Source organism: Mastigoproctus giganteus, chromosome 4, assembly GCF_048544385.1.
Source record: "Mastigoproctus giganteus isolate SK-2022 chromosome 4, ASM4854438v1, whole genome shotgun sequence".
NCBI classification, from domain to species: domain Eukaryota; kingdom Metazoa; phylum Arthropoda; class Arachnida; order Uropygi; family Thelyphonidae; genus Mastigoproctus; species Mastigoproctus giganteus.
In genome coordinates this window covers 200,549,206-200,574,749 of record NC_143578.1, presented here as the reverse complement: position 1 = coordinate 200,574,749, position 25,544 = coordinate 200,549,206, and the positions used below count along the sequence as shown (strand labels likewise).

The following is a 25,544-nucleotide window of genomic DNA, read 5'->3' as shown; positions in this document are numbered from 1 at the left end:
CACGGAATTCAGACTTAATCAGCATCAGCCTAAAAAAAAAAAGAACACAGTCACTTGATTCCATCCAGGTGTATGTCTAACTTATCCTTAACCCAACAGTGGTAGGTGCGTGGAGCTTTATAAGCTCATCTGAAAAATCTGTTGCACGGTAACTGCCAGGTCGAAATTAGCAGCTTTTCCAGCTCTGTCCAGTTTAAATATGCACAATGTTTTACTTGAACAGTTTTGAAAGTGATGTGTACTATTTATGCAGTTATTAAATGAAATTGGCAAAACATAGCAATATATGTGTGCATGTGTTAGTTTGTATTTTTGTACTTTTAATGGTCTTTTATGAACTTGAAAATGAAAGTGACTAATAGGTTCATATTAATATTTTGTTTACATTGATGTTTTTTCAATGATATCGATATAAATTTTGATTTTTATGAAAATAACAGTGTAAAAAAATAAAACGTTTTTAAATTTAATTTTTTTAAAAATATAATTACATATAATAAGAATTCCAATTAATTAGGAAATACTTATTTAATATAACAAAAACAGAACTTTAAAAAATAAAACCTTTTTCAGAAATAAACAAAAATAGGTGGGCCAGGCTCTGCACTAATATATATGTGTTACTACTGGGAATACCACCACCACTGCTCAATTAAATTTACATAAGCTTTCCAGTTCTACAATGTTAGATGGCAGTTCATTCCAAGGTTAGTAACACTTTAACTAAAATAGAATTTTCTTAATTCCAGTGTACAACTTTCTTTCTTTAATTTCAGTGCATATGTTTTATGCTTGTGCCATCTACAAAAAAAAAAAAAAGATATCCCCATTCAATATATAATTAAATGGAGTGTCTTTGTAAATTTAATTTACTAAAGAAGCCTTTCAAAGTCAACTTCTACACTTAGTCCAACTTGCATAATCTTTCTGCATCTTTTCCACAGATCCACATTCATCTTAAAAGTGGGTTCCAATCCTGCATCAAATGCTTGATATATGGGCCAACTAAAAATTTGTAAATCCATTGTATAAAGCCTTCTTTGCACCACATAGAGAATTCTATACAGATTTTGCTTTTTGCTTTTTTTTTTTGTACAATTATTACACATCCATTAGTCATTAATTGTAAATATAAAAAAAAAAATTTGGTTTAAGTTTATGTCTACATAGTAAATACAGTCGCTCCCCAGCTTACGAAATACTCGACTTTACAAAAGTTTTTGCTGGCCGGTGCAAACTTAAAAAAACTATGGAGACATATTTTGCATCCAGTACGAATAAATGGAGATATCATGAAAATATCGTAATGTAAACCCAATAACACATTGTGTTTTTGGTAATTCATTCCAAGACCTCAGAAGTTGAAATTTTCACTATATAACTAAGCTATTTATCTCTCTAAACTAAGAGTAAGGTGGTCCTGATACAATTTATGTGATATTTCACATAAATTTGGACCTGGTACCCATCAGAGGGGATACCGCTAAATTTCTATTTAACTGGCTTTCAAAATTCAATGAATTATTATTCTTTCATTTAGATTTTCTAAATTATTTTAGAGAGTTTCTACTGCAATATTTTTACTCTTGTTACCCTTCTCTTCCCCCCTCACGGTTTGATTTAGGTTTAATTTTGATTATTTTCGCTTTTGTCTTACCATACTGCTGGCATTATTTTATTTTAACTCTTATTCTTATTTATATGGTTATATTTCAAGCATCATGTAGAGGAATATGCTTTTTGCTGCCTCTGATGTATGCTGTACTATTTTATTTTATTTTATTTTATTTTATTATGAAAGATTCCGTTTCCAACTATTTTAAACGCTATTCAAATATATGTATAATTATATATATATATATTTTTTTTTATTTTTTTAAATAAAAAATAAAGTTCATAGACTGGTGCAGTCATGTTTGATAAGTTTTGAAGATTTAAAGAAAAGAAAGGTTTACGCAAAATTTGTTCTGCAGGAGCAACAAAGGTGTCATCACGTGAAAAGTTCATCTAGACTTCTCAAGGCAATAATTTCCTCGATTATATTGTCACTGGAGATGAGTGTTGGGTGCTTCAGTATGACCCAGGGACGAAGTATCAGAGCATGCAGTGGACTTCAAAATCACCACCAAGAAACAAAAAAGTTTCATTTACAGCAGTCCAGGATCAAGACAATGCCGATCACATTTTTCAACAAACAGGGTGTGAATTACAAGGAATTTGTACTTGGATGGAAGAGAGTCAGTGTTGAATTCTATGTACAAGTGCTTCAAAAACTATTGAAGCACATTTCACAGGTGAAGCCACAATTTTGAGAGAAAGGCAGTTGGTTTTTTTGCATGACAACGCCCTTGCCCCTTCTATCCTTGTTGTGAAGACATTTCTGATGCAACATGGCATCATACAGATCAACTATCCACCCTACCCTCCCAATCTTTTTTTTGGCTGATGCTGAATAAGCTCGCTTTCTTGCATCATATGCCTCTACTAATGCTAATGCTAATCTAGCACCAGCAGGCTTCCTCTTTCCCAAGGTGAAAACTGCTCTCAAAGGAAGGAAGTTTCAGGCTGTTGAGAACATAAAGAAAAACTGAACATCATCTGTTTGGATGCCTTTGCTGACTCTTTTCAGAAACTTTTAGAATGATGTAATAAGTGCATTCAATTGGGTGGTGATTACTTTGAATACAAATAAAACCATTTTTGAGTTTCTTCAATTTATGTTCTTTTTATTGCATCAGCACCAGTCCGGGAACTGTATTGCCACACCTCATATATATACACAAGGACATAGGATAAATATGTACAGTACGATAGAACACACACACACACACACACACACACACACACACACACACACACACACACACACACGCGCGCGCAGAGAGAGAGAGAGAGAGAGAGAGAGAGAGAGAGAGAGAAAGAGAGAGAGAGAGAAAGAGAGAGAGAGAAGAGGAATACATACAGCAGGATGGAATAGGCTTGGCCCTGCAGTATAGCATTTATTTTTCCTATTAGTAATTTATGTGCACTATTCAGTAAAAATTAACACAGTACAACTTCAAAGTGCAGGAAAATATGCTTGTTCACCACTGGCAGTTATACATAATCTCACAATTATACATAATCTTAGGATATTAAGAAAAAATAAATGCACATGGCATAATACAGTACAAACTGGAAATTCACTACAGAACTAACAGTGATATTTCACAATACTTTGTTCGTAGTAGTGAACTACAACGGTAGTATGAGTGGCATTGATTTAATTTCATCTCATATTGTGACTACCTACCTTCACAACAAGTTGCCATGATATTGCATTACCTCAAATAAGTAATGCTCTACCAATGGAGAAGACTACTGTTACTTATTCTTGGCGGATACCACTGTCCAGATGGCACCATTTCAAGACTTATTGGCGTATCATCGGTGGGCAGGTAGGTACCCTGGTGTTGCAATCAATACCTACCCCGTTATGAAGTATAACTCCACAATATGAGAGATGCCAAATGGTGTACATAGTAATAATACCAAGAAAAAATAAATGCACAAGGCATAATACACTAACAAATTGGAAATTCACTACAGAACTCTCAGTGATATTTCACAATACTTTGTTCTTAGTAGTGAACTACAACAGTAGTATGAGTGGCATCGATTTAATTGTATCTTATATTGTGACTACCTTCACGAGTTACCATGATATTGCACTACATCGAATAAGTAATGCTTCACCAATGGAGAAGACTATTGTTACTCATTCTTAGCAGATACCACCACCACCCAGACAGCACATTTCAAGGCTTACTTCATAACTGGGTTGTCATGATTGCAACACCAGGGTACCTACCCGCCCACCGATGATAGGCCAATAAGCCTCGAAATGGTGTGAGATAATATACTCCCATAGACCTTTCTCTAAATGATGTTTGATTTTCATTTCAATTTACTGCTCATTATTTAATATTTTACTTTATTAAAGTCTATAAGTCAGAGTCTAATAGATGGCTACCCCACTGCTCTCAATTACAAAATAAGATATATATAAGTGGATGTTCCCTGATGGGTGGAATGAATGAACAAATAAGAGGAAGAACCTGCCTATATAATAAGTCCCCAATAATGGGTCCGTTATATCCATCATATGTATTTTTCTGCAATTTTTAAGCATGTAAATAATATTCTGCCAGTATCGCCAAGATGAAAAACCCAGAAAGTGATAAGTGAAGGTATGACAGAAGAATGAGCAGGAAAAAAAAAATGCAGCAAACTAAAAATGGAATAAACTTTATTAATTATAATCATAATTAATAAAAGACAACTTCCAATCTAACAACAAAATGCTAAAAGCATATAATAAAAAGGTAATAAATAAATAAATAACCGGGTCTAAAAGATGTCATGCAATCATTTGTGTCCAATTTTCAGCACCAAGAAGGCTTCCAGCTGGAAGATTAAATTAGTTTGTGGTTGATCTTGTAGCTTTAAAATTTCTGTACATAACTAAGTTAAAATGAGTGAGATAGAGCCCACTACAATGGCATTATGCAACATCTGCCTGCTGATGGCAATCTCATGCTTTGTTCTCATAGTTTTCTTACAGAAAAATTTCTGGAATAATTATAGGCAGCTCTAAATAAGTTGGTCCCAAGCTGTCGTGAGGTTTTTCATAGGGTATGCTCTAGTTTTCTCTGCATCAACAGAAATGAACCATTGTACAGACAACATATATAAAATATATTAAGACTTTTGCAGTGTTATATGGTTTCACTGTCAAGAATCATGCATTCCTCTAAAAGACTGGGGATCCGGTGCCAAGATGAAGAATTCCAAGTTACGAGAGAAACAAAGACAGGGAAAAGGCAAACTAGGATAAATTATTTATAATGGAGATCTTCACTGCAAACTAAATCAATCATTCTTGTGCATTTATATCTTTTTATTACAATTTTTATTGTATAATTTCTCATTGTGTTCATATGCAATTTAGTAATTTACAAAATCTAGGTTTTGTGTTATGAAATGCACTAGTTTAATGAAGTCACTGACATTTAACTTGCTGTAAAAAAATTCAATTTCAGATTATTATTTTAATTGTACCAATCAATCAACCATAAAAGAGTTTGTTGCTCATATCTATATACAGTGGACCATCGCTTTACAATTAGTTCACTGTATGATTAAATCACTTTACGATGGACTCTCCAAAATAAAATAAAATACCATTCACTATATGATACGCAGTAAGCACCAGTCATTGTGATTACATTTGCAAATTGAATTCTAAATCTATTAAAAGGCGGGTCTAATAAGTGAAAATAGGAAGAATACTATCCAGAGTGAAGATAAAAGTGAAGATATAAAGCACAAATTTACACTTTATTACCTTACCAATTAACAAAATTAAATGATAAGTGAAAATCAGAAGAATATTTTCCACAGGTTAACAAAATAAAAATAAATTTACCCTTACATATATATAGCTTAATTAATACTGTAATATATACATAAATTGGTATTTCTGTTCACTAAAATTTTTTTTTTGTTTGCTTGCAAAATTTAAAACAGTAAAAAAGATAAGCAATCAGTAACAAAGAACACAGCACCAACAAATTGCAACTAACACGATATGCACAAGTGTGATATGGAGTAACAAGTTTAGGAAGCTTAAAAATAGGAATAAAGTGAAAATTCTGAAAATTTATTTATGTTTTTTTTATATGATTGAAGGTTTCATGAAAGAATGAAAGAGGAAATATATTTCACTATAATAATGTAAAAACCTACAGAATTCCGCAGAATTATCACAAATGCAATAAGATTGAGTTTACTAAATGTTTATAACAGATTGCACTAGCAGAAAAGCCCAATAAACCGGAAACTGCAAATTGTTTTTATTGTTTTATGGTAGTGACCTCTGGAAATGTGCTTTAGAAAAATATCACAATAAGGCGTTCAAAATTGATTCTTATAACCAAATGTATGATAACAGTGAAAATGTAGTGCATGATTTGAATTGATTTTTTGAATTTTGATTCTATAAAGTGGCTGATTCTACTAACCCAGTGATTGTGTTAACTAGTGCCTACTTATTTCACTTTAAAATGGCATTAGCATTAGCATTAGCATTAGTAGAGGCATTTGATGCAAGAAAGCAAGCTTTATGCAGCATCAGCCAAAAAAAAAAAAAAAAAACCCACTTCCACTTCACCCCTCTGTTCATTCAAAATACCTGTCCAGCTGAGCCTTAAACTTATTTAGGCTATCAACCTCCACCACAAGGGATGGCAGTCTGTTCCACCAACCAACCACCCGCTGGCTAAAGGCAAATTTCCGCACGTCCATCCTACATCTGTCCTTCCTCAATTTGAATCTATGCCCTCTCAGGTGATTTTTCTGAGCTAGAGGAAGAATCCCATCAGCATTGAGCATGCTCAAACCATTCAAGGCCTTATACACCTCTATCAGATCACCTCGCTGGTGCCCAGTCTCCAGACACTGCAATTTGCAAAACTCAAGCCTTTCTCCGTAAGAGCACCCCTTTGTTCCATTCACTAATCTTGTTGCCCCTCTCTGTACTCGCTCCAGCAGCTCCACATCCCTCTTGAAATGAGGCCTCCAGACCTGTATACAGCACTCCAGGCGTGGCCTGACCATTGCCTTATACAATGGAATAATCACCTCCTTATCCCTGCTGGAAAAACTCCTGTATATCACTGACAACACTCCACGAGCTACTCCTGCAGCCCGTCTGCACTGCTCAGAGAACTTCATATCTGCCTGCACAACCACCCCCAAGTCCCTTTCATTCTCTACCACTGTCAGTGTAGTACCACAGAGTTGATACGTTGCTCTGGGGTTGCTGTTTCCCATGTGCAGTACTTTACATTTGTCAATGTTAAACTTCATCTGCCACCTCTCAGCCCATCTGCTCAACCTTTCCAGATCCTGTTGCAGCAGCACAGTGTCAGTAGTGTCCTTGACAACCCTGCCAACCCTTGTATCATCTGCAAACTTGGACATTAAGCCTGATATACCATCATCAATATCATTTATAAATACAGAAAACAACAACGGACCCAACACTGAGCCCTGAGGGACTCCACCAATAACACTAGTCCACGATGAGCAGTGTCCATCGACCACCACTCTCCGTCCTCTCCCCCTCAACCACTCCTCCATCCATAGCAGCAACACGCCTCCAATGTCACACTGCTCCAATTTGTGTAGCAGTCTTCCATGTGCAACAGTATCAAAAGCCCCTCTAAGATCCAAGTATATAATATCAAAGTTATTCCCTGCATCCAGTTCTTTTGTGACCGCATCATAGTATTCAATCAAGTTGGTCAGGCAAGAGTTCCCCTTAACAAAACCATGCTGTGTCTGAGCTATAACTGAAGTCTTGTCTAAATGATCCTGCAGTGCTTCTTTAACCAGTGCCTCCATTAATTTTCCTGGAACAGAAGTTAAGCTCACAGGTCTATAATTACTTGTGTCAGCCTTTGATCCTCCTTTGTGAATTGGGGTCACATTTGCACATTTCCAGTCTATGGGTACCTCCCCTGAGTCCAAGGAAGCTCTCATAACCATGGCCAAGGGTTTGCCCACTTCCCCCGCCGCCTCCTTCAATACAACTGGATAGATCCCATCCACCCCGGGTGCCTCTCTTGTGTCCATCTTCAACAGTTTCTCCTCCACTTTACTCCCAGTTATTTCAAGATTCTGTAGCTTATTGCTAGAGTCGAATACACCTCTGGCATTCCCCTTGCTGAATAACTCCTCATGTGTGAATGTCGATGCAAAACATTCATTTAGCCTGTCAGCTACCTGAGCAGGATCATCAACAGTTGACCCATCAATATCAAGTGGACCAATCTGATTCATCCCCCTCCTTCTAGAGCCTACATAAGTAAAGAACTCCTTGCTGTTTTTCTTTGCATCCCTTGCCAAGGATTTCTCGCAATCTGCCCTCGCCCGCCCAACCTCCTTTGTAACTTGGTTGCATATCAACTTGTATCTATCATAGGCTTCTGTGTCATGTGTCAATTTGTAAGTATCCCATGCATTTTTCTTCTCTGCCATATGCCTCATTAGTTCATCTGACATCCATTTTGGCCTAAACCTTGAACAATATTTCTTAGTTGGTATGTAAAGCCTAGTAGCTTCCAAGATAAGTTCCTTGAACGCTTCCCACTTTGAATTCGCTGCTGGCAACATCATCAGTTGGTCCCACTGTACAGAACCTAAATACTGTCTCAGTCCATCGCAGTCGCCTTTACGGAAGCAACAACCCCTCCCTCTACCCCTAATGGCAGTTACCTCCTCGAGCAAATCCCACTTCAGCACACTGTGATCACTGCCACCCAGTGGCTCATTCATCTGCAGATTCCCAATGCACGAAGAATCACTGCTGATAACCAAGTCAAGAGCATTACTCCCTCTAGTTGCCTCCCGAACATGCTGATGCAGAAAACAATCATCCAATAAATCCACAAAAGCCCTGCTAGTGTGCGAGTAACCAGCCCCCAAATTCTAGTCTATATCTGGGAAATTAAAATCTCCCATTATAAGACTCTCTGATTTACTGGCCCACTCTATTTCCCTGTACAGTTCCTTATTATACTCATCAGAGTCATTAGGCCTATAGCACACTCCTACTCTCAATTTTGATCTCCCAATGCTTATGTCACACCAAACTGACTCAACACTGCACTGTCCAGCGATGTCGACTGGCTTCACTTCCTTGGTTTTTATGTGTTTCTTAACTAATAGCATAACCCCTCCCCCCTTCCTATCCTGTCTATCCTTTCTGTAGACGTTGTACTCCTCAAATTGCAGTTCTGCATCCCTTATATCTGTGTGACACCACGTCTCTGATATCCCAACAATATCTGCCTTTGATGTTTTGAGCAATACCTCAAATTCATCAAATTTATTTACTAAACTCCTAGCATTGGTGTACACGCAAGTATACCTGCACCTGTTTCTATTCTTAGCTACCCTAACACAACCCATGTGTTTACTTGTACCGCAATGGCTCCCAGCAGTCTCTGAAATACCATGCATCTTGTTTTTCAGGCTTCTGCTCATTCTAATAGAAGCAGTGCAAGAATCTCTTTCACCTCTGCCAGTGGCTACTGTCAATCTATTGGTCTTTGTCTCCCCCCAAGCTAGCAGTTTTCCGACCCACCTAACACTGCCTCGATAGCATCAGCAAATATTCTTGCACCCTTTCTATTTAAGTGTATCCCATCCCTGTAGAAGCAATCTCTCCTGTTAACAAGTACAGTCCAGGCTGAAAAAAATTCTACCCCTTGAGCCTTGCACAATCTTTCCAGGGCCGAATTGATCGACAAGGCTCTCATCATATACTCCCTCCTATTGTGTCTGGGCAGAATTGCAGACACTTTCAAATTCAACCCTAATTCTCGGCTTTTGTTCAACAGTGACCTGTACTTGTTAAGTAATTCTGCCGGTCTCCTGCTCTTGATATCATTAGTGCCAACGTGTACAACTATATCACCTTTTGTGCCCTTAAAAGATGATATTCGCTCTACAACGTCATCAACCTTTGCCCCTGGCAGACATACCCTGGTCCTGTTCCACCTATCTTTTTTACAAAGCATGTTCCCCGTTTCCCTGACAATAGAGTCACCAACAACTACTAGTTCCTTCGGGACCAGCGCATTCTGCCTTGGGGGTTGTCTCTGTGTCACGCGATGCCCAAGTGCAAGCTCTGGCGTTGATGTGGGCAGCTGAGAGCTTGATGGGCCCCTCAATTTAGTTTCTTCGAGGGCATCCACCCTGTCCTTCAAGCTCTCATATAGGCCCACAAGAACGCCGAGTTGTTGCCTGATATCGATACACTCCTTGCATCGCGCACACACAAAGACATCCCCCTTGGCAGTATCATGTCCCGTACCCGATTGCTCTGCAAACATCAAGCAAACAGTGCATCTTATAAGGCTGAGAGTCAGAGGACAACTGCCCCCCCTCAGTTCTGCTCTGAGCCACAGCGCTTCCATTAGCTTGAGCCTTTTGCTTTGCTGCTCTGGTCTGAGTCATGATTCTATTAATTTATTAATTAATTATAATTAATTATGTTATGTTATTAATTATGTTAAATATAATTAATTATATTACGTTTGTAATCTAAGTCGTTATATGTATTTATTTGAACGTACAATTTAACTGCTAACGAAGTTCAACTAACGCTATCTAGTACGGCATACAACTATCGTATCACAATGGCGGGAAATTTACGAACGGTAACGGAGTTGAAACACGTGGAAACCTTTACCGATACTTTTATGCAATTACAAGGCCGAGTAAAGAATAAATACACCAAGTTATGATTGTCTCAGATTAGACCACGTGGTCCTTTCTCTCAGCCAATAGCAGTGTTTGTAAACATGTTGGCTGCGTGTTTTGTTTTTGTATCCTTAGTTGAAGTGATTTTTGTGTTGTGCTTTAATCAGTCTATTAGTTTTAATCAATTTTTAAATCAATATGTACAATTTCCATTACAAAAATCTCTTTTAGAGAGATATATGGCTTATTTATATACCAAAAATTTCAACTTCCAAGATCTTGGAATGAATTACCAAGAAACAATGTGTTATTGGGTTCACATTATGATATTTTCATGATACGATGATGTCTCTGGAATGGATTAATATTGTAGAGTGGGGTCCACTATAATGTGTTGTGTCTATGGAGGTTCACAGGCAGATTTACATGTTGTGTGGAATGAAAAATCTGAAATAACTCATGGGGAAACTATCTTGGATCGGTTAACTACAGCCTTGACTGAAGAAGATCTCAGAAGTTCCTCCAAGTTTCCAACAGGATTCAAACCTAGACCGCTCCATCACGGCAAACAACTATGTGTCATTTTGACTAAACTGCCAAAAAGAACTTAAAATGTATACCAAAAACAATCCATCTGTGATGAAATTGAGTTGGGGCAACACTTCAAAGCATCCTTAACAGCATCTCTGCTTCTTAATATTAAAAGGCTAACTGAGCAAGATAACAAAATAAAAATATAAATATCTACGTTGGAAAAGTCCTATTAGAAATTCTATTAATGAAAAAATTCTATTGTTTGAATAAATATTAATTTATGCAAACATATCTTGTTAATCTACTAATCCGTTTATCCACCTACCTACCTCCAGTAGAGTACACAGCTCTGATCTTTATGGCTGTCAAGTTAGATAGAATCTTCATGAAATCGAAAGCATTATATCTAGGAGTCCAACTAAAGTTTGGATGTTCATGAAGACGAAACTTGTAGTTCTGGATGCGATGAGAAGGTAGGGGGTTGTTTTGAGACGTAACTGGCACACTCACTTTTAGACCTCTTCCCTCCAATACAACATCTTCAATGCTTACTCTGGCTGACTCTGGTCCAATTCTTAATGTAAAGCTGAAATACTGATTATAAGAAGCTCTCTGATCTCCAAGATAACACTCTGTAGAAAAAAACAGCATTGAGTACTGCAACTGAGATATATAATATAATAAATAAAATGGGAAAGTATTTACATCCCAAACAAACAAATAAATCTTTGTTTAACATAACGCCCTCTCCAAATGCATAAAGCCCCTTGAAAGCGAGATTTTCAAAATATCATTTTCAAAACATATTACATTCAATAATGGCTTGCCAATAAGGAAAAGCAACATAAATTCAAATAAAAAAAATGAAATATTCAAAAATTAAGATACTAAGCAATTACTTTTAAATAAACTTTTCTTACCATTTGGTAAGACAGTTCTGCAGAATAAAAAAAAAAAATAGTGATTCTTCATCAAGCAGTTACAAGAGAATAACTTAAATAAATGGCAAATTTGAGCATATGACAGTACTATTTGCAGTTAATAACAAAAAATGACTTAAAGAATTGTGGATATATCTGCAAAATTTAATTTATTGGAAAATTAATGCAAGTAGTAGAGCAATTTGCTATATTATGTACTTTAATTGAAATACACATTCCAAAAAATATACCACACAAGTAATGAAAGAAATACCTACCTGGAGCTAAGAAATAGACAACATTATGGGCTTGAGTTCCCACTTCAACAAGCTGCAGATCTGCATCATAAACCACTGGAAAGGTTGTTCCTGAATGATCAATTGCTTGCCATCCTTCCTCATCTAGACAAGAAATGAAATGCACATTTTTTACACAAAGAAGCTTATATTTGCTGTACTCTAAACTTAACCACAGAAAATATTAACTTTCTATACTGTTTTAATTTTCTGTATTCTTAAATTTCATTATATTTTTGCCATAACTTGGTTGTGGAAAGTTCATAAATATCCATTTTATTTGCTATGATAGCAATTCTCACACATTTGTTGACCATATACAATGAACAGCATCAATATTCATGGGTTACATTTTTGTACAGTATGTCTATTTAACATTCATGAGTAGTATTTCTCTAACCCCTGTTACATTTCCGACATATACTCTTATTGTTTGTGTGTAATTATGCCACAGAGGTGTAGATGAGACCCTGATCCAACTAGTGAATCATTATCTCATCACAGCATTTAAGTCATGTTACAACTGTTGCACATTTGTGAGAGATCTTGACCAGATAGGGAGTGATTTCTCTGTGTCAGTCAGAAACTGCTGGATAAAGTACATCACTAACTGTATAAAAAATATAAAGGAATAATATAAAATATAAATATAAAGGAATACTAGATGAAGTGAAATCATTGAATAGGAATACATGGCTGGAGGAAGCAGTTAATTGATGTGTTGAAAGATCTGAAAGGCATCTCATCAGCAGAAGAACTATAGAGGACTATTAGTTTGGCATGTGGTGTTGGGGAAGGGGATTTTAACAATCTCAGAGAAAGCAAGGTGAAAGCAGTGAGTGATGTGATTAAAACACCTCTGGCACTGGCAGAGATTTTGGATGTCTAATGATCTGGCTAACAAAATGTTTGAAATGAGTATTTTGATGGAGTATAGTCTAAAATTTAAAAGAGTGTTTAAGCTCTTACAGTCCCTTGGAAATCCTGCAAGTTTCATCATAACACAATTTTTTTAAGAACATTGCAAATGCACCTTCTTCCTTTGCAGACTCTTGACCCAAAAAGATCTTCAAGAGGTCTGCACATTCTCTCTCTAATGCATCCTCCTACACCCCAACCTTCCTTATTTTGAAGATCATCATTGTTGGTGAGTTTAATGTGTTTTTGCATTTTACTTTTTTATTTTTATTCATATAAAACATATTCATGTAGTGTTCATATTTATTTTTCATTTAATAAATATGGTTACTGTAGATATTACATGTTAATTCTTATTAAATACGAATGTTTCCCATAAGGCTTTTGATCTTAATATTTGCAGTTTTGATGTTTGCAAGACTTCCAGGAACATAACCTCCAAGAACACTGAGGATTTATTGTAATCTCATATAGGATAGCTAAAATATAGGGATCAGCCTCAATCTGTCACTCTTCATAAACCTATATACGCTATAATTCCACTCTCTGCTTGTGCATTTGAGGAGCTCAGAATGCAAAAAGATTTATTTTTTAAGTGACATGGAATGAAAATTCCAATAATAGATTCCACAGATGATCACCCCCCCCCCCCACTCCTGCATTTATCCTGCATTCATGACAGAATAGTAGAATTAGTGGTGTATTCATGCTGATTCTACCATTCATAACAGAATGGTAAAATTAGAGTTTAATCGTGCTATGAGATTAATATTTGTTACAAAGACTCGTTTTCTAAAATTTTATTTATTTACTTTAGTGCAATATGCAGAGCAGCCTGTCCTAATGAACTACTCTATATGGTAGCAAAAGAGAAATTGTACCAGAAATATTCCATGTATCTTTCACACTGCTATCATCTAAGAAGCATTTTAGGGCTAAAGCCTCAGATTGTGTAGAAGTTAACCGATGTGCAAGTTAGTGCAAATGCATCATTTTGGTACAAAGCAAACTACTAAAGCAGCTGAAGAATTGGTATGATTTAAGTATATCTCATATTGGGAATACCTTCACAATGAGCTGCCATGATATTGCACTACCTCGAATAAGTAACCTGAGGCTTTAGCCCTAAAATGCTTCTTAGTTTGATTTATTTGCACACCATCAGGCATCTCTCATATTGTGGAGTTATACTTCATAACTGTGTTATTATTATTAGCCATATGGTGCAAGGAAGCCTGAGGTTTATGCTGTACCAGCCAAAACAAAAAAAAAATTTCCCTGAGTTACCCTGAGAGAGAGAGAGAGAGAGAGAGAGAGAGAGAGAGAGAGAGAGAGAGAGAGAGAGAGAGAGAGAGAGTGTGTCAGAAGTAGTAGCAGTAGTAGTAGTAGTAGTAGTAGTGGCATGTGATGCAAGAAAGCAAATGTATGAGCTTATGCAGCATCAGCCAAAAAAAAAAAAAAAAAAAATCACACCATTCCCTCCAAATGCCTGTCCAGTTCCTCCTTAAATTTATTCAACCTATCAACTTCCACAACAACAGATGGAAGTTTGTTCCAGCAATTAACCACCCACTGGCTAAAGGAAAATTTCTGCACATCTATTCTACATCTGTCCTTTCTTAATTTGAATTTATGCCCCCTTAGGTTCGTAATCTGAACAAGTGGAAGGATCCCATCAGAATTCAGCGTGCTCAACCCATTCAAGGCCTTATATACCTCAATCAGATCACCGCGCAGGTGCCTAGTCTCCAGCCACTGCAATTTGCAGAACTTAAGCCTCTCTTGGTAAGAGGATCCCTTCATTCCCCTCACCAATCTTGTTGCCCTTCTCTATACACGCTCAAGTAAATCTACATCCTTCCTAAAATGAGGCCTCCAGACCTGTACGCAGTACTCAAGGCGTGGCCTGACCATTGCCTTATACAGAGGGATAATCACCTCCTTTTCCCTGCTAGCAAAATTCCTATATATCATTGGCAAAACCCCATGACTGCCCTGGCAGCCTGTCTGCATTGCTCAGAAAACTTCATATCTGCCTGCACAATTACTCCCAGGTCTTTTTCATTTTCTACCACCTTAAGTGTAGTACCACAGAGTTGGTACGTTTCTCTGGGGTTACTTCTACCCATATGTAGTACTTTGCATTTGTCAAGGTTAAACTTCAGTTGCCACTTCTTAGCCCATCTGCCCAAATTATCTAGATTCTGTTGCAGTAGCACACTGCCATTACTGTCATTAACAACCCTGCCAACCGTTGTATCATCTGCAAACTTCGACATTAAGCCTGATATACCTTCATCAATATCATTGATAAATATACAAAACAACAGTGGACCTAACACCGAACCCTGTGGGACTCCACTAATAACATTAATCCAAGAAGAGCAGCACCCATTGATTATAAGACATTCCGATAAGTAGAAAGGAATCACCAAGAAAAAGAAGAATGATGATATCCAGCTCAGTATATCTCATACTGTGAAGGTATTCACAGTATGAGATATACTTAAATGATGCCAATTCTTCAGCTACTTTAGTAGTTTTCTGCATACTAAAATGATGCATTTGCACTAATTTTTAAGTAAAATTAAATGCAACAAGGCATCATATCTTTAAGAGTATAATAATCCATATAATATTGGTGTAAACACACCATAGACAACTCTTAAACAAAAAACTATGTTACTAGCGTGAAGTGTATCATTTTATCTGTATCTCATATTGTGCTCTTCCTTCACAACAAGTTGCCATGTATTGCACTACCTCAAATAAGTAATGTTCACTAAAAGAGAAGACTACTGTTACTTATTCTCAGTGGGCATCACCACCCAGATGGCACCGTTTCAAGGCTTGTTTGTATATGTGTGGAATAATAACTCTACTATCCACTTGTCCCTATTAGACTTAGATAAGCAAAAAGTAGAGGGAAAGTTATAGTAGGAGTGGAAGAAGAAAAGAAACGGTGTAGAAGAATGAAAGGGACAGTAACTCCTTCAACTCACACCACTCAAAAACTCATAAATTCCTCGAATAGGCAACGCTTTCCCAGTAGAGAAGACTGTTGTTACCTATTCTCAGAAACTCCGTGAATATCAGGCTCTCCCTGGTGACCGTTTCCTTGTCAACCTTTCATCGGTGGGTGGGAAGTACCCTGGTACTGTAGACATGACAATCCAGTTGTGAAGATATTCCCACAATATGAGAGATGCCAGAAGGTGTACATGTTAATATTTTTGTTATTATTATTAACCACATGGTACAAGGAAGCCTGAGGCTTATGCTGCACCAGCAAAAAAAAAATTCTGAATTACCCCGAGAGAGAGGGAGAGAGAGAGAGAATCACCAAGAAAAAGAAGAATAACAATACCCAGCTCAGGATCCTGGGTGTGCCAAGCCCATACTCACCAGATGTAAGCCCCTGGGGTTTATATTTAAGTAAAATTAAATGCAACAAGGTATCATATCTTTAAGGGTATAATAATCCATATAATATTGGTGTAAACACACTATAGACAACTTTTAAACAAAAAACTACATTAGTAGTGTGAAGTGCATCATTTTATCTGTATCTCATATTGTGCTCTTCCTTCACGAGTTGCCATGTATTGCACTACCTCGAATAAGTAACGCTTCACTAAAAGAGAAGACTATTGTTACTTATTCTCTGTGAGCACCACCACCATCCAGACAGCACCGTTTCAAGGCTTGTTTGTATATGTGTGGGATAATAACTCTACTATCCACTTGTCCCTGTTAGACTTAGAAAAGCAAAAAAAGTAGAGGGAAAGTTATAGTAGGAGTGGAAGAAGAAAAGAAACGGTGTAACTAGAAGAAAGGGTAAGGGCAAGGCTTGTCGACCTCTCATCGGTGGGTGGGCAGGTACCCTGGTATTGCAGACATGACAATCCAGTTGTGAAAATAATCCCACAATATGAGAGATGCCGGAAGGTGTACATGATAATATTTAAGTAAAATTAAATGCAACTGGAAGAAGCAGAGTAGTTTTTTGTTTAAGAGTTGTCTATGGTGTGTTTACACCAATATTATATAATATTTTATGAACTTATCCCAGTTACGAAAATTCACACGAGACTTAATTCAACAACTGTATGGATGGATGCATTATGCTCCTTAGATATTGAGAATCTGGAAATTAACATCTTTCGGCATTTCACATCTTTCAATTTAATCAGGGACAAAACTAACAAATTTATTAGGGCAGAAGTTTTTCCTCTGAGTTTAAGGTAATCACTATATTGTCAGGTGCAATGTAATTCTACTAACATTGGAATAAAAATGAAAAAATAGCAGAAAAATGCATAGCTTCTATAGCATTTGTAGGAGTTGGATAGGAAAATGTATATTTTTAATAATAATACTAATAATTTTGGCCAAATAAGAAATCTGACAACATAACACTATTTAAAAGGCCTACAATTTTTAAAATTTTAGTTTTTAAGCAATGAATAAAAAATTTAAAGAATGTTTGATATGTGTACGTATTACTGCATTATCTTAGTATAGTATTGTATAGTCAAGTATAGTGTAGTAAATGAATCAATTAAATTTATTAACCTTATTAATTTTCATTTTTAATTAATTAAATCATATCTAAATGGAAATGATGCTTCACACTAGAGCCAAGAGCAATGAGCACAAAGTAGCAGGAGTGCTGTGGCTCAGGGGAGAACCGAAGGGGGTGATTCTCCAACAGATCACAGCATAAAGAAATGTGAAACTTGTGAAATGTTTGCAGACCTTTCTGGGATGGGACATGATGTTGCTAATGGAGAAGTCTTTGTGTGTGCTCGATGTAAGCAGTATGAAGAAGTTAGGCACCAACTCAGCATTGCTATTGGCCTTTATGAGAGCTTGAAGGAGAGGGTAGATGCCCTTGAAGGACTTAAAGTGGAGGACCCATCAAGCTCTCAGCTTCCTGCATCAATGTCAAAGCTTGAACTTGATCATCAGGCAACACAGTGGCAACGGGCAGAATGCACTGGTCTCACAGAATCTAGTTATTGTCAGTGACTCTATCAGGGACAGGGGAAATATATTGTGCAAAAAGAATAGGTGGAATAAGACCAGGGTATGTTTGAAGGGACAAAAGTTGATGATGTTGTGCAGATATCTTTTAAGGGCACAAAGGGTGATATTTTTGTAAATGTTAGCACTAATGACATTAAGAGTAGGAGATCTGTGGACTTAATTAACAAGTACAGGTCAATGTTGAAAAAAAGTCGCAAGTTAGGGTTAAATTTGAAAGTGTCTGCAATTCTGCCCACACATGATAGAAGGAAGTATATTATGAGAACCTTGTCAATCAATTCGGTGCTGGAAAGATTGTGCAAGGTTCATGAGGTAGAATTTTTCTCAGAGTGGTAGAATATTTCTCAGCGTGGTCTGTGCTTGTTAACAGCAGAGATTGTTTCTACGGGGATGGGATACACTTAAATAGAAAGGGTGCAAGAATATTTGCTGATGCTATTGAGGAGTGTTGGAAAACTGCTAGCTTGGGTGATTCACAAACTAATAGATTAATGGTAGCCACAGGCAGAGATGAAAGTGATTCTTGCACTGCTTCTATTGGTTCTATTGGAATGAGCAGCAGTCTGCAAAGCGAGGTACTGGGGACTTCGTGGGCTCCTGGGAGTCATCATGGGACAGGTAAATACACGGGTTGTGTTAGGGTAACTAAGAGTAAGAATAAGTGTATGTATACTTGCATGTACACCAATGCTAGGAGTATAGTAAATAAATTATATGAATTGAAGTGCTGGTAAAGACTTCAAAAGCAGATATTGTTGGGATATCAGAGACATGGTGCCACAAGGCTATAAACAGTGCAGAATTGGAATTTGGGGAGTACAATTTGTACAGAAAGGATAGACAGGACAGGAAAGGAGACGGATAGGAAAGGGATTGTGCTGTTAGTTAAGAAACACATGAAATCTAAGGAAGTGCATCCAATTGACATTGTGGACAATCCAATGTTCAGTCAGTGTGGTGTGACATAAGTACTGGAAAATGAAAATGAGATGAGATGTGTGTGTTACAGGTCTAATGTATCTGATGAGTATAATGGGCAATTATGTAGAGAAATATAGAGTAGGCCAGTAAATCAGAATGTCTTATAATGGGGGATTACAACTTTCCAGATATTGACTGGAACTTGTGCTAATGTGGGATTTACTTAATAATTGAACTACCATCAGAAGTAAAGGGAAGGGTTTTTGCTTTCGTAAAGGTGACTACAGTGGTCTTGGAGATTTTTGAAATTCTGTACAGTCGGACCAACTGATAATGTTACCAACAGCAAATTCTAAATGGGGAGCATTCAAGGAGAATTAATCTTGGAAGCTAACAGGCTTTTCATGCCAATTAAGAAATACTGTTCAAAGTTTAGGCCTAAATGGATATCAGACAAATTAATGCGGCTCGTGGCAGAGAAGAAAAATGCATGGGATGCATATAAATTATCAGGTGACACAGAAGCCTATGGCAGATATAAGCTGGTCTGTAATCAAGTCACAAAGGAGGTTAGGCAGACAAAGGCAAATTACGAGAAATCTTTGGCAAAAGAAAACAGCAAAGAATTCTTTAGTTATATAAACACTTAAAGGAAGGGGATAAATCAGATTGGTCCACTTGATATCAAATGATTTTTTTTTTTTTTTTTTTTTGGCTTATGCTGCACAAGCTCATACACTTGCTTTCTTGCATCACATGCCACTACTACTACTACTACTATTTGACTATAGATTATTATTCTCAGATAGCTGCAAAATTAAATGAGTATTTTGCATCTACATTCACATGTGGAGTTATTCAAGGAGGAGAGGGCCAGATGTTTATCAAACTCTAACAGGGAGCTAAGTGATTTTGTAATAACTGAGAGCAAAGTGGAGGAGAAATTGTTGAATTTAAACATAAGGAAGGCACCTGGTCTTGTTAAGGGGCAGTCTTGTCTGGCTATTGGATATTATGATGTGGTCACAAAGGAACTGGATGCAAAGAATAATTTTGATATTATATACTTAGATTTTAGGAAAGCTTTCGATACTGTGGCACATGGAAGAGGTTGTTGATATGGGGTTTGATGGTGCATAAGCTACTTTGGCTATAATGCATGGAAGAGGACTATACAAATGGAGATGTATGAGATTAAGGGTAAGTTGCTACAATCGATAAAAGGATGGTTGATTGGGAGAAGACAGAGAGTGTTTATCAATGCTCTTCATGGACTAATGATGAGTCCCCCCAGGGTTAGGTGTGGGCCCATTGTTGTTTTCGATATTTATCAATGACATTGATGAAGGTATATCAGGATTAATGTCTAAGTTTGCAGATGATACGAAGGTTGGCAGGGTTGTTAATAACAGCAAATACAGTATGCTACTGCATTTGTTTCTACAGGGATGGGATACACTTAAATAGAAAGGGTGCAAGAATGTTTGCTGATGCTTTCGAGGCAGTGTTAGGTGGGTCGGAAAACTGCTAGATTGGGGGGGATACAAGGACTAATAGATTAACAGTAGCCACTCGCAGAGGTGAAAGGGATTCTTGGACTGCTTCTATTGGAATGAGCCGCAGCCTGGAAAATAAGATGCAGGATATTTCAGAGACTGCTGGGAATCATTGGGGTAAAACTAAACACATAGGTTGTGTTAGGGTAGCTAAGAAAAAGAACAGATGCATGTATACTTGCGTGTACACCAATGCTAGGAGTTTAGTAAATAAATTTGATGAATTTGAGGTATTGCTCAAAACATCAAAGGTAGATATTGCGGGGATTTCAGAAACGTGGTGTCACACAGATATAAGGAATGCAGAACTGGAATTTGGGGAGTACAATGTCTACAGAAAGGATAGACAGGACAGGAAGGGAGGAGGGGTTATGCTATTAGTTAAGAAATACATAAAATCCAAGGAAGTGAAGCCAGTCGACATTGCTGGACAGTGCAGTGTCGAGTCAGTTTGGTGTGACATAAGCATTGGGAGATCAAAATTGAGAGTAGGAGTGTGCTATAGGCCTAATGACTCTGATGAGTATAATAAGCAACTGTACGGGGAAACAGAGTGAGCCAGTAAATCAGAGTCTTATAATGGGGGATTTTAATTTCCCAGATATTGACTCGAATTTGGGGGCTGGTCACTCGCACACTAGCAAGGCTTTTGTGGATTTATTGGATGACTGTTTTCTACATCAGCATGTTCAGGAGGCAACTAGAGGGAGTAATACTCTTGATTTGATTATCAGTAGTGATTCTTCATGCATTAAGAATCTGCAGGTAAATGAACCACTAGGTGGCAGTGATCACAGTGTGCTGAAGTGGGATTTACTCAAAGAGGTAACTACCATTAGGGGTAAAGGGAAGGGTTATTGCTTCCGTAAAGGCGACTACGATGGACTGAGACAGTATTTAAATTCTATACAGTGGGACCAACTGATGATGTTACCAACAGCAAATTCAAAATGGGAAGTATTCAAAGAACTTATCTTGAAAGCTACTAGGCTTTACATACCAACTAAGAAATATTGTTCAAGGTTTAGGCCTAAGGGGATATCAGATGAACTAATGAGACATATGGCACAGAAGAAAATTGCATGGGATACATACAAATTAACACGTGACACAGAAGCCTATGATAGATACAAGTTGATCTGTAACAAAGTTACAAAGGAGGTTAGGCAGGCGAAGGCAGATTACGAGAAATCTTTGGCAAGTGATGCAAAGAAAAACAGCAAAGAGTTTTTTACTTATGTAAACTCTAGAAGGAAGGGGATGAATCAGATTGGCCCAATTGATATCGATGGGTCAACTGTTGATGATCCTGCTCAGGTAGCTAACAAACTGAATGAATATTTTGCATCGACATTCACACACGAGGAGTTATTCAGCGAGGGGAATGCCAGAGGTGTATTCAACTCTGGCAGTAAGCTAGAGAATCTTGTAATAACTGAGAGTAAAGTGGAGGAGAAATTGTTGAAGATAAATACAAGAAAGGCACCTGGGGTGGATGGGATCTATCCAGTTATATTAAAGGAAGCAGCAAAGGAAGTACGCAAACTCTTAGCCATAATTATAAGAGCTTCCTTGGACTCAGGGGAAGTACCCATTGACTGGAGATGTGCAAATGTGACCCCAATTCACAAAGAAGGATCAAAGGGCGACACAAGTAATTATAGACCTGTTAGTTTAACTTCTGTTCCTGGAAAATTAATGGAGGCACTGGTTAAAGAAGCACTGCAGGATCATCTAGACAAGACTTCAGTTATAGCTCAGACACAGCATGGTTTTGTTAAGGGGAAGTCTTGCCTGACCAATTTGATTGGATACTATGATGCAGTCACAAAAGAACTGGATGCAGGGAATAACTTTGATATTATATACAGGCATACCTCGAATAACGAATAGGATGCGTTCCACGAAATTACTTCGTTAAGCGAAACTTCGTTTTCAGAGGTAAAAATACTATGGCCAGAATAGGGATACGTTCCTACGTAAAGAAATTGAAAAGCTTTTTTTTTCGAACAAAGAAAAGTTTTATTAAATAAACAGTCAACTTATATACAAAGTGAAATCACATTTTAAAATATGAGTCTCAAGTTAATTGCTTATGCTTTTTTTCTCTTTCATTTAACAATTGCTTATACGGAGTTATTGCATTTAACACTGATCGCTTAACAATAAAACTTCTTCCTAAATCAGGATCATTTTCACTAAAAAAATTTAAAACGTTTTCAATGTCATTTAAGCACCTTTTTAAATCTTTGGTTGTTAACACTTTCTCGGCAGGAACTTCTTTAACTTCGTCTTCATTATCTTTGTCTTCGTTGCTAACAAGGTTTTCTAAATCTTCCACTGAAAAACCATCATCTTCTGCATTCAATAAATTTCTAACATCCTCTTCATCGACATTTTCGAAACCTATTGATTGAGCCATCTGGATAACTTCATTTCTAATTTCTTGGATGTTATTTTCTTCTTCTAGTACAACTTCTGGCCATATTTTGCGCCAAACTCCATTTAAGCATTTCTTAGTGACTTCTTTCCAGGAACTATCAATGTTTTCAATTGCGTTTTTAATGGTGTAGTTTTTCCAAAAAGTTTTAATTTCATTTCCTCTTTATCCTCTAGTTCAGTTAAATTTCTTAATGTTCGACGCAGATAATAAGCTTTAAATGATGCTATTACTCCCTGATCCTGAAGATAATCAGGGAAGTTGTTTGCTGGAAGAAACACAACTTTTACAGGAATGCATGTTTCCAACGTGTTAAGATCAGTAGGATGTCCCGAAGCATTGTCTAACAACAAAAGAGCTTTTTCTTCAAAGTTGTTTTTTTGACAATACCATTTTACTTCAGGACAAAAGTGGTTAACAAACCAATCAGTAAATAACTCCTTGGTAACCCACACTTTTCTATTTGCTTTCCATATTACATGTAAATTCATTTTTATGTTACCTTTTAACGCCCTCTGATTTTCTGAATTTATAATCGCCAGAGGCATTTGATCCAAAGAGTAACGTTAAACGGTCTTTGGCTGCTTTGAACCCAGCAGCTGATTTTTCTTCAATAGAAATGAAGCTTTTTGTTGGCAGCCGTTTCCAGAACAAACCGCTTTCGTCAACATTGAACACCAAATTTGGTGGAAAATTTTCACGTTCAATTATTTCCTTTAGTTTTTCTGAAAACTTCTCCTGTTAATTTTACACTATGAATCCTGGCCAGTTTTTTAAATTTCTCGAACCAACCACGAGAAGCCCCAAAGGTTTCCGTAATTTCTTCAGTTTGTTTAGATTTCAGGTGATTAAACTGGAATATTTTTTTATGTTAAATGGGACTTGAAATTGCGGACTTCGTTATATCGAAGCTTCGTTATCAGAGGTAACGTTAACCGAGGTATGCCTGTACTTGGATCTTAGAAAGGCTTTTGATACTGTTGCACATGGAAGACTGCTGCGCAAATTGGAGCAGTGTGGCATTGGAGGCAAATTGCTGCTAGGGATAAAGGGGTGGTTGAGGGGGAGAAGACAGAGAGTGGAAATCAATGGACACTGCTCATCGTGGACTAATGTTATTAGTGGAGTCCCTCAGGGTTCCGTATTGGGTCCATTATTGTTTTCTGTATTTATAAATGATATTGATGATGGTATATCAAGCTTAATGTCCAAGTTTGCAGACGATACGAAGGTTGGCAGGGTTGTCAAGGACACTACTGACACTATGCTACTGCAACAGGATCTGGAAAGGTTGAGCAGATGGGCTGAGAGGATGCAAATGAAGTTTAACATTGACAAATGTGAAGTACTACATATGGGAAACAGGAACCCCAGAGCAACGTATCAACTCTGTGGTACTACACTGACAGTGGTAGAGAATGAAAGGGAACTGAGGGTGGTTGTGCAGGTAGATATGAAGTTTTCTGAGCAGTGCAGACGGGCTGCAAGAGTAGCTCATGGTGTATTGTCGATGATATATAGGAATTTTTCTAGCAGGGATAAGGAGGTGATTATTCCCTTGTATAAGGCAATGGTCAGAATGCACCTAGAGTACTGTATACAGGTCTGGAGGCCTCATTTCAAGAAGGATGTAGAGATGCTGGAACGAGTACAGAGAAGGGCAACAAGATTAGTGAATGGAACAAAGGGATGCTCTTATGAAGAAAGGTTTACGTTTTGCAAATTACAGTGTCTGGAGACTAGGCACCGGCGATGTGATCGCCGGTGCCTAGTCTCCAGACACTGTGATAGAGGTGTATAAAGCCTTGAATGGTTTGAACATTCTCAATGTTGATGGGATTCTTCCTCTTGCTCAGAATAATCACCTGAGAGGGCATAAATTCAAATTGAGGAAAGACAGATCTAGGATAGATGTGAGGAAATTTGCCTTTAGCCAGCGGGTGGTTGGTTGCTGGAATAGACTTCCATCCCTTGTCGTGGAAGTTGATAGCCTAAATAAGTTTAAGGCTCAGCTGGACAGGTATTTCGAACAAACAGAGGGGTGAAGTGGAAGTGGTTATTTTTTATTTATTTATTTATTTATATAATTTTTTTTTTCGCTGATGCTGCATAAGCTTGCTTTCTTGCATCAAATGCCTCTACTAATGCTAACGCTAATGCTATGATGTGGTCACAAAGGAACTGGATGCAAAGAATAATTTTGATATTATATACTTACATTTTAGGAAAGCCTTCGATACTGTGGCACATGGAAGAGGTTGTTGATACGGAGTTTGATGGCGCATAAGCTACTTTGGCTATAATGAATGGAAGAGGACTATACAAATGGAGAAGTATGACATTAAGGGTAAGTTGCTACAATCGATAAAAGGATGGTTGATTGGAAGACGACAGAGAGTGTTTATCAATGGACACTGCTCTTCATGGACTAATGCTGAGTCCCCCCAGGTTAGGTGTGGGCCCATTGTTGTTTTCAGATATTTATCAATGATATTGATGAAGGTATATCAGGATTAATGTCTAAGTTTGCAGATGATAGGAAGGTTGGCGGGGTTGTTAATAACAGTAAATACAGTATGCTACTGCAAATGTATGTAGA

At 37.3% G+C, this 25,544-nt stretch overlaps 1 protein-coding gene across 4 annotated transcripts in view; it reads right to left on the bottom strand.

Annotated features, from left to right (window-relative positions):
* LOC150087322 (laminin subunit gamma-1-like) overlaps window positions 1–25,544 on the bottom strand; it is a 327,255-nt gene that overhangs the window by 170,176 nt on the left and 131,535 nt on the right. For all 4 annotated transcript variants that reach the window (XM_090371124.1, XM_090371125.1, XM_090371126.1 and 1 more), the window contains 2 exons: window positions 12,044–12,166; window positions 11,175–11,477 (listed from right to left, as the gene is read on the bottom strand). In XM_090371124.1, the coding sequence (XP_090227250.1) occupies window positions 11,175–11,477; window positions 12,044–12,166 (426 nt within the window). The remainder of the gene's footprint in view (window positions 1–11,174; window positions 11,478–12,043; window positions 12,167–25,544) is intronic.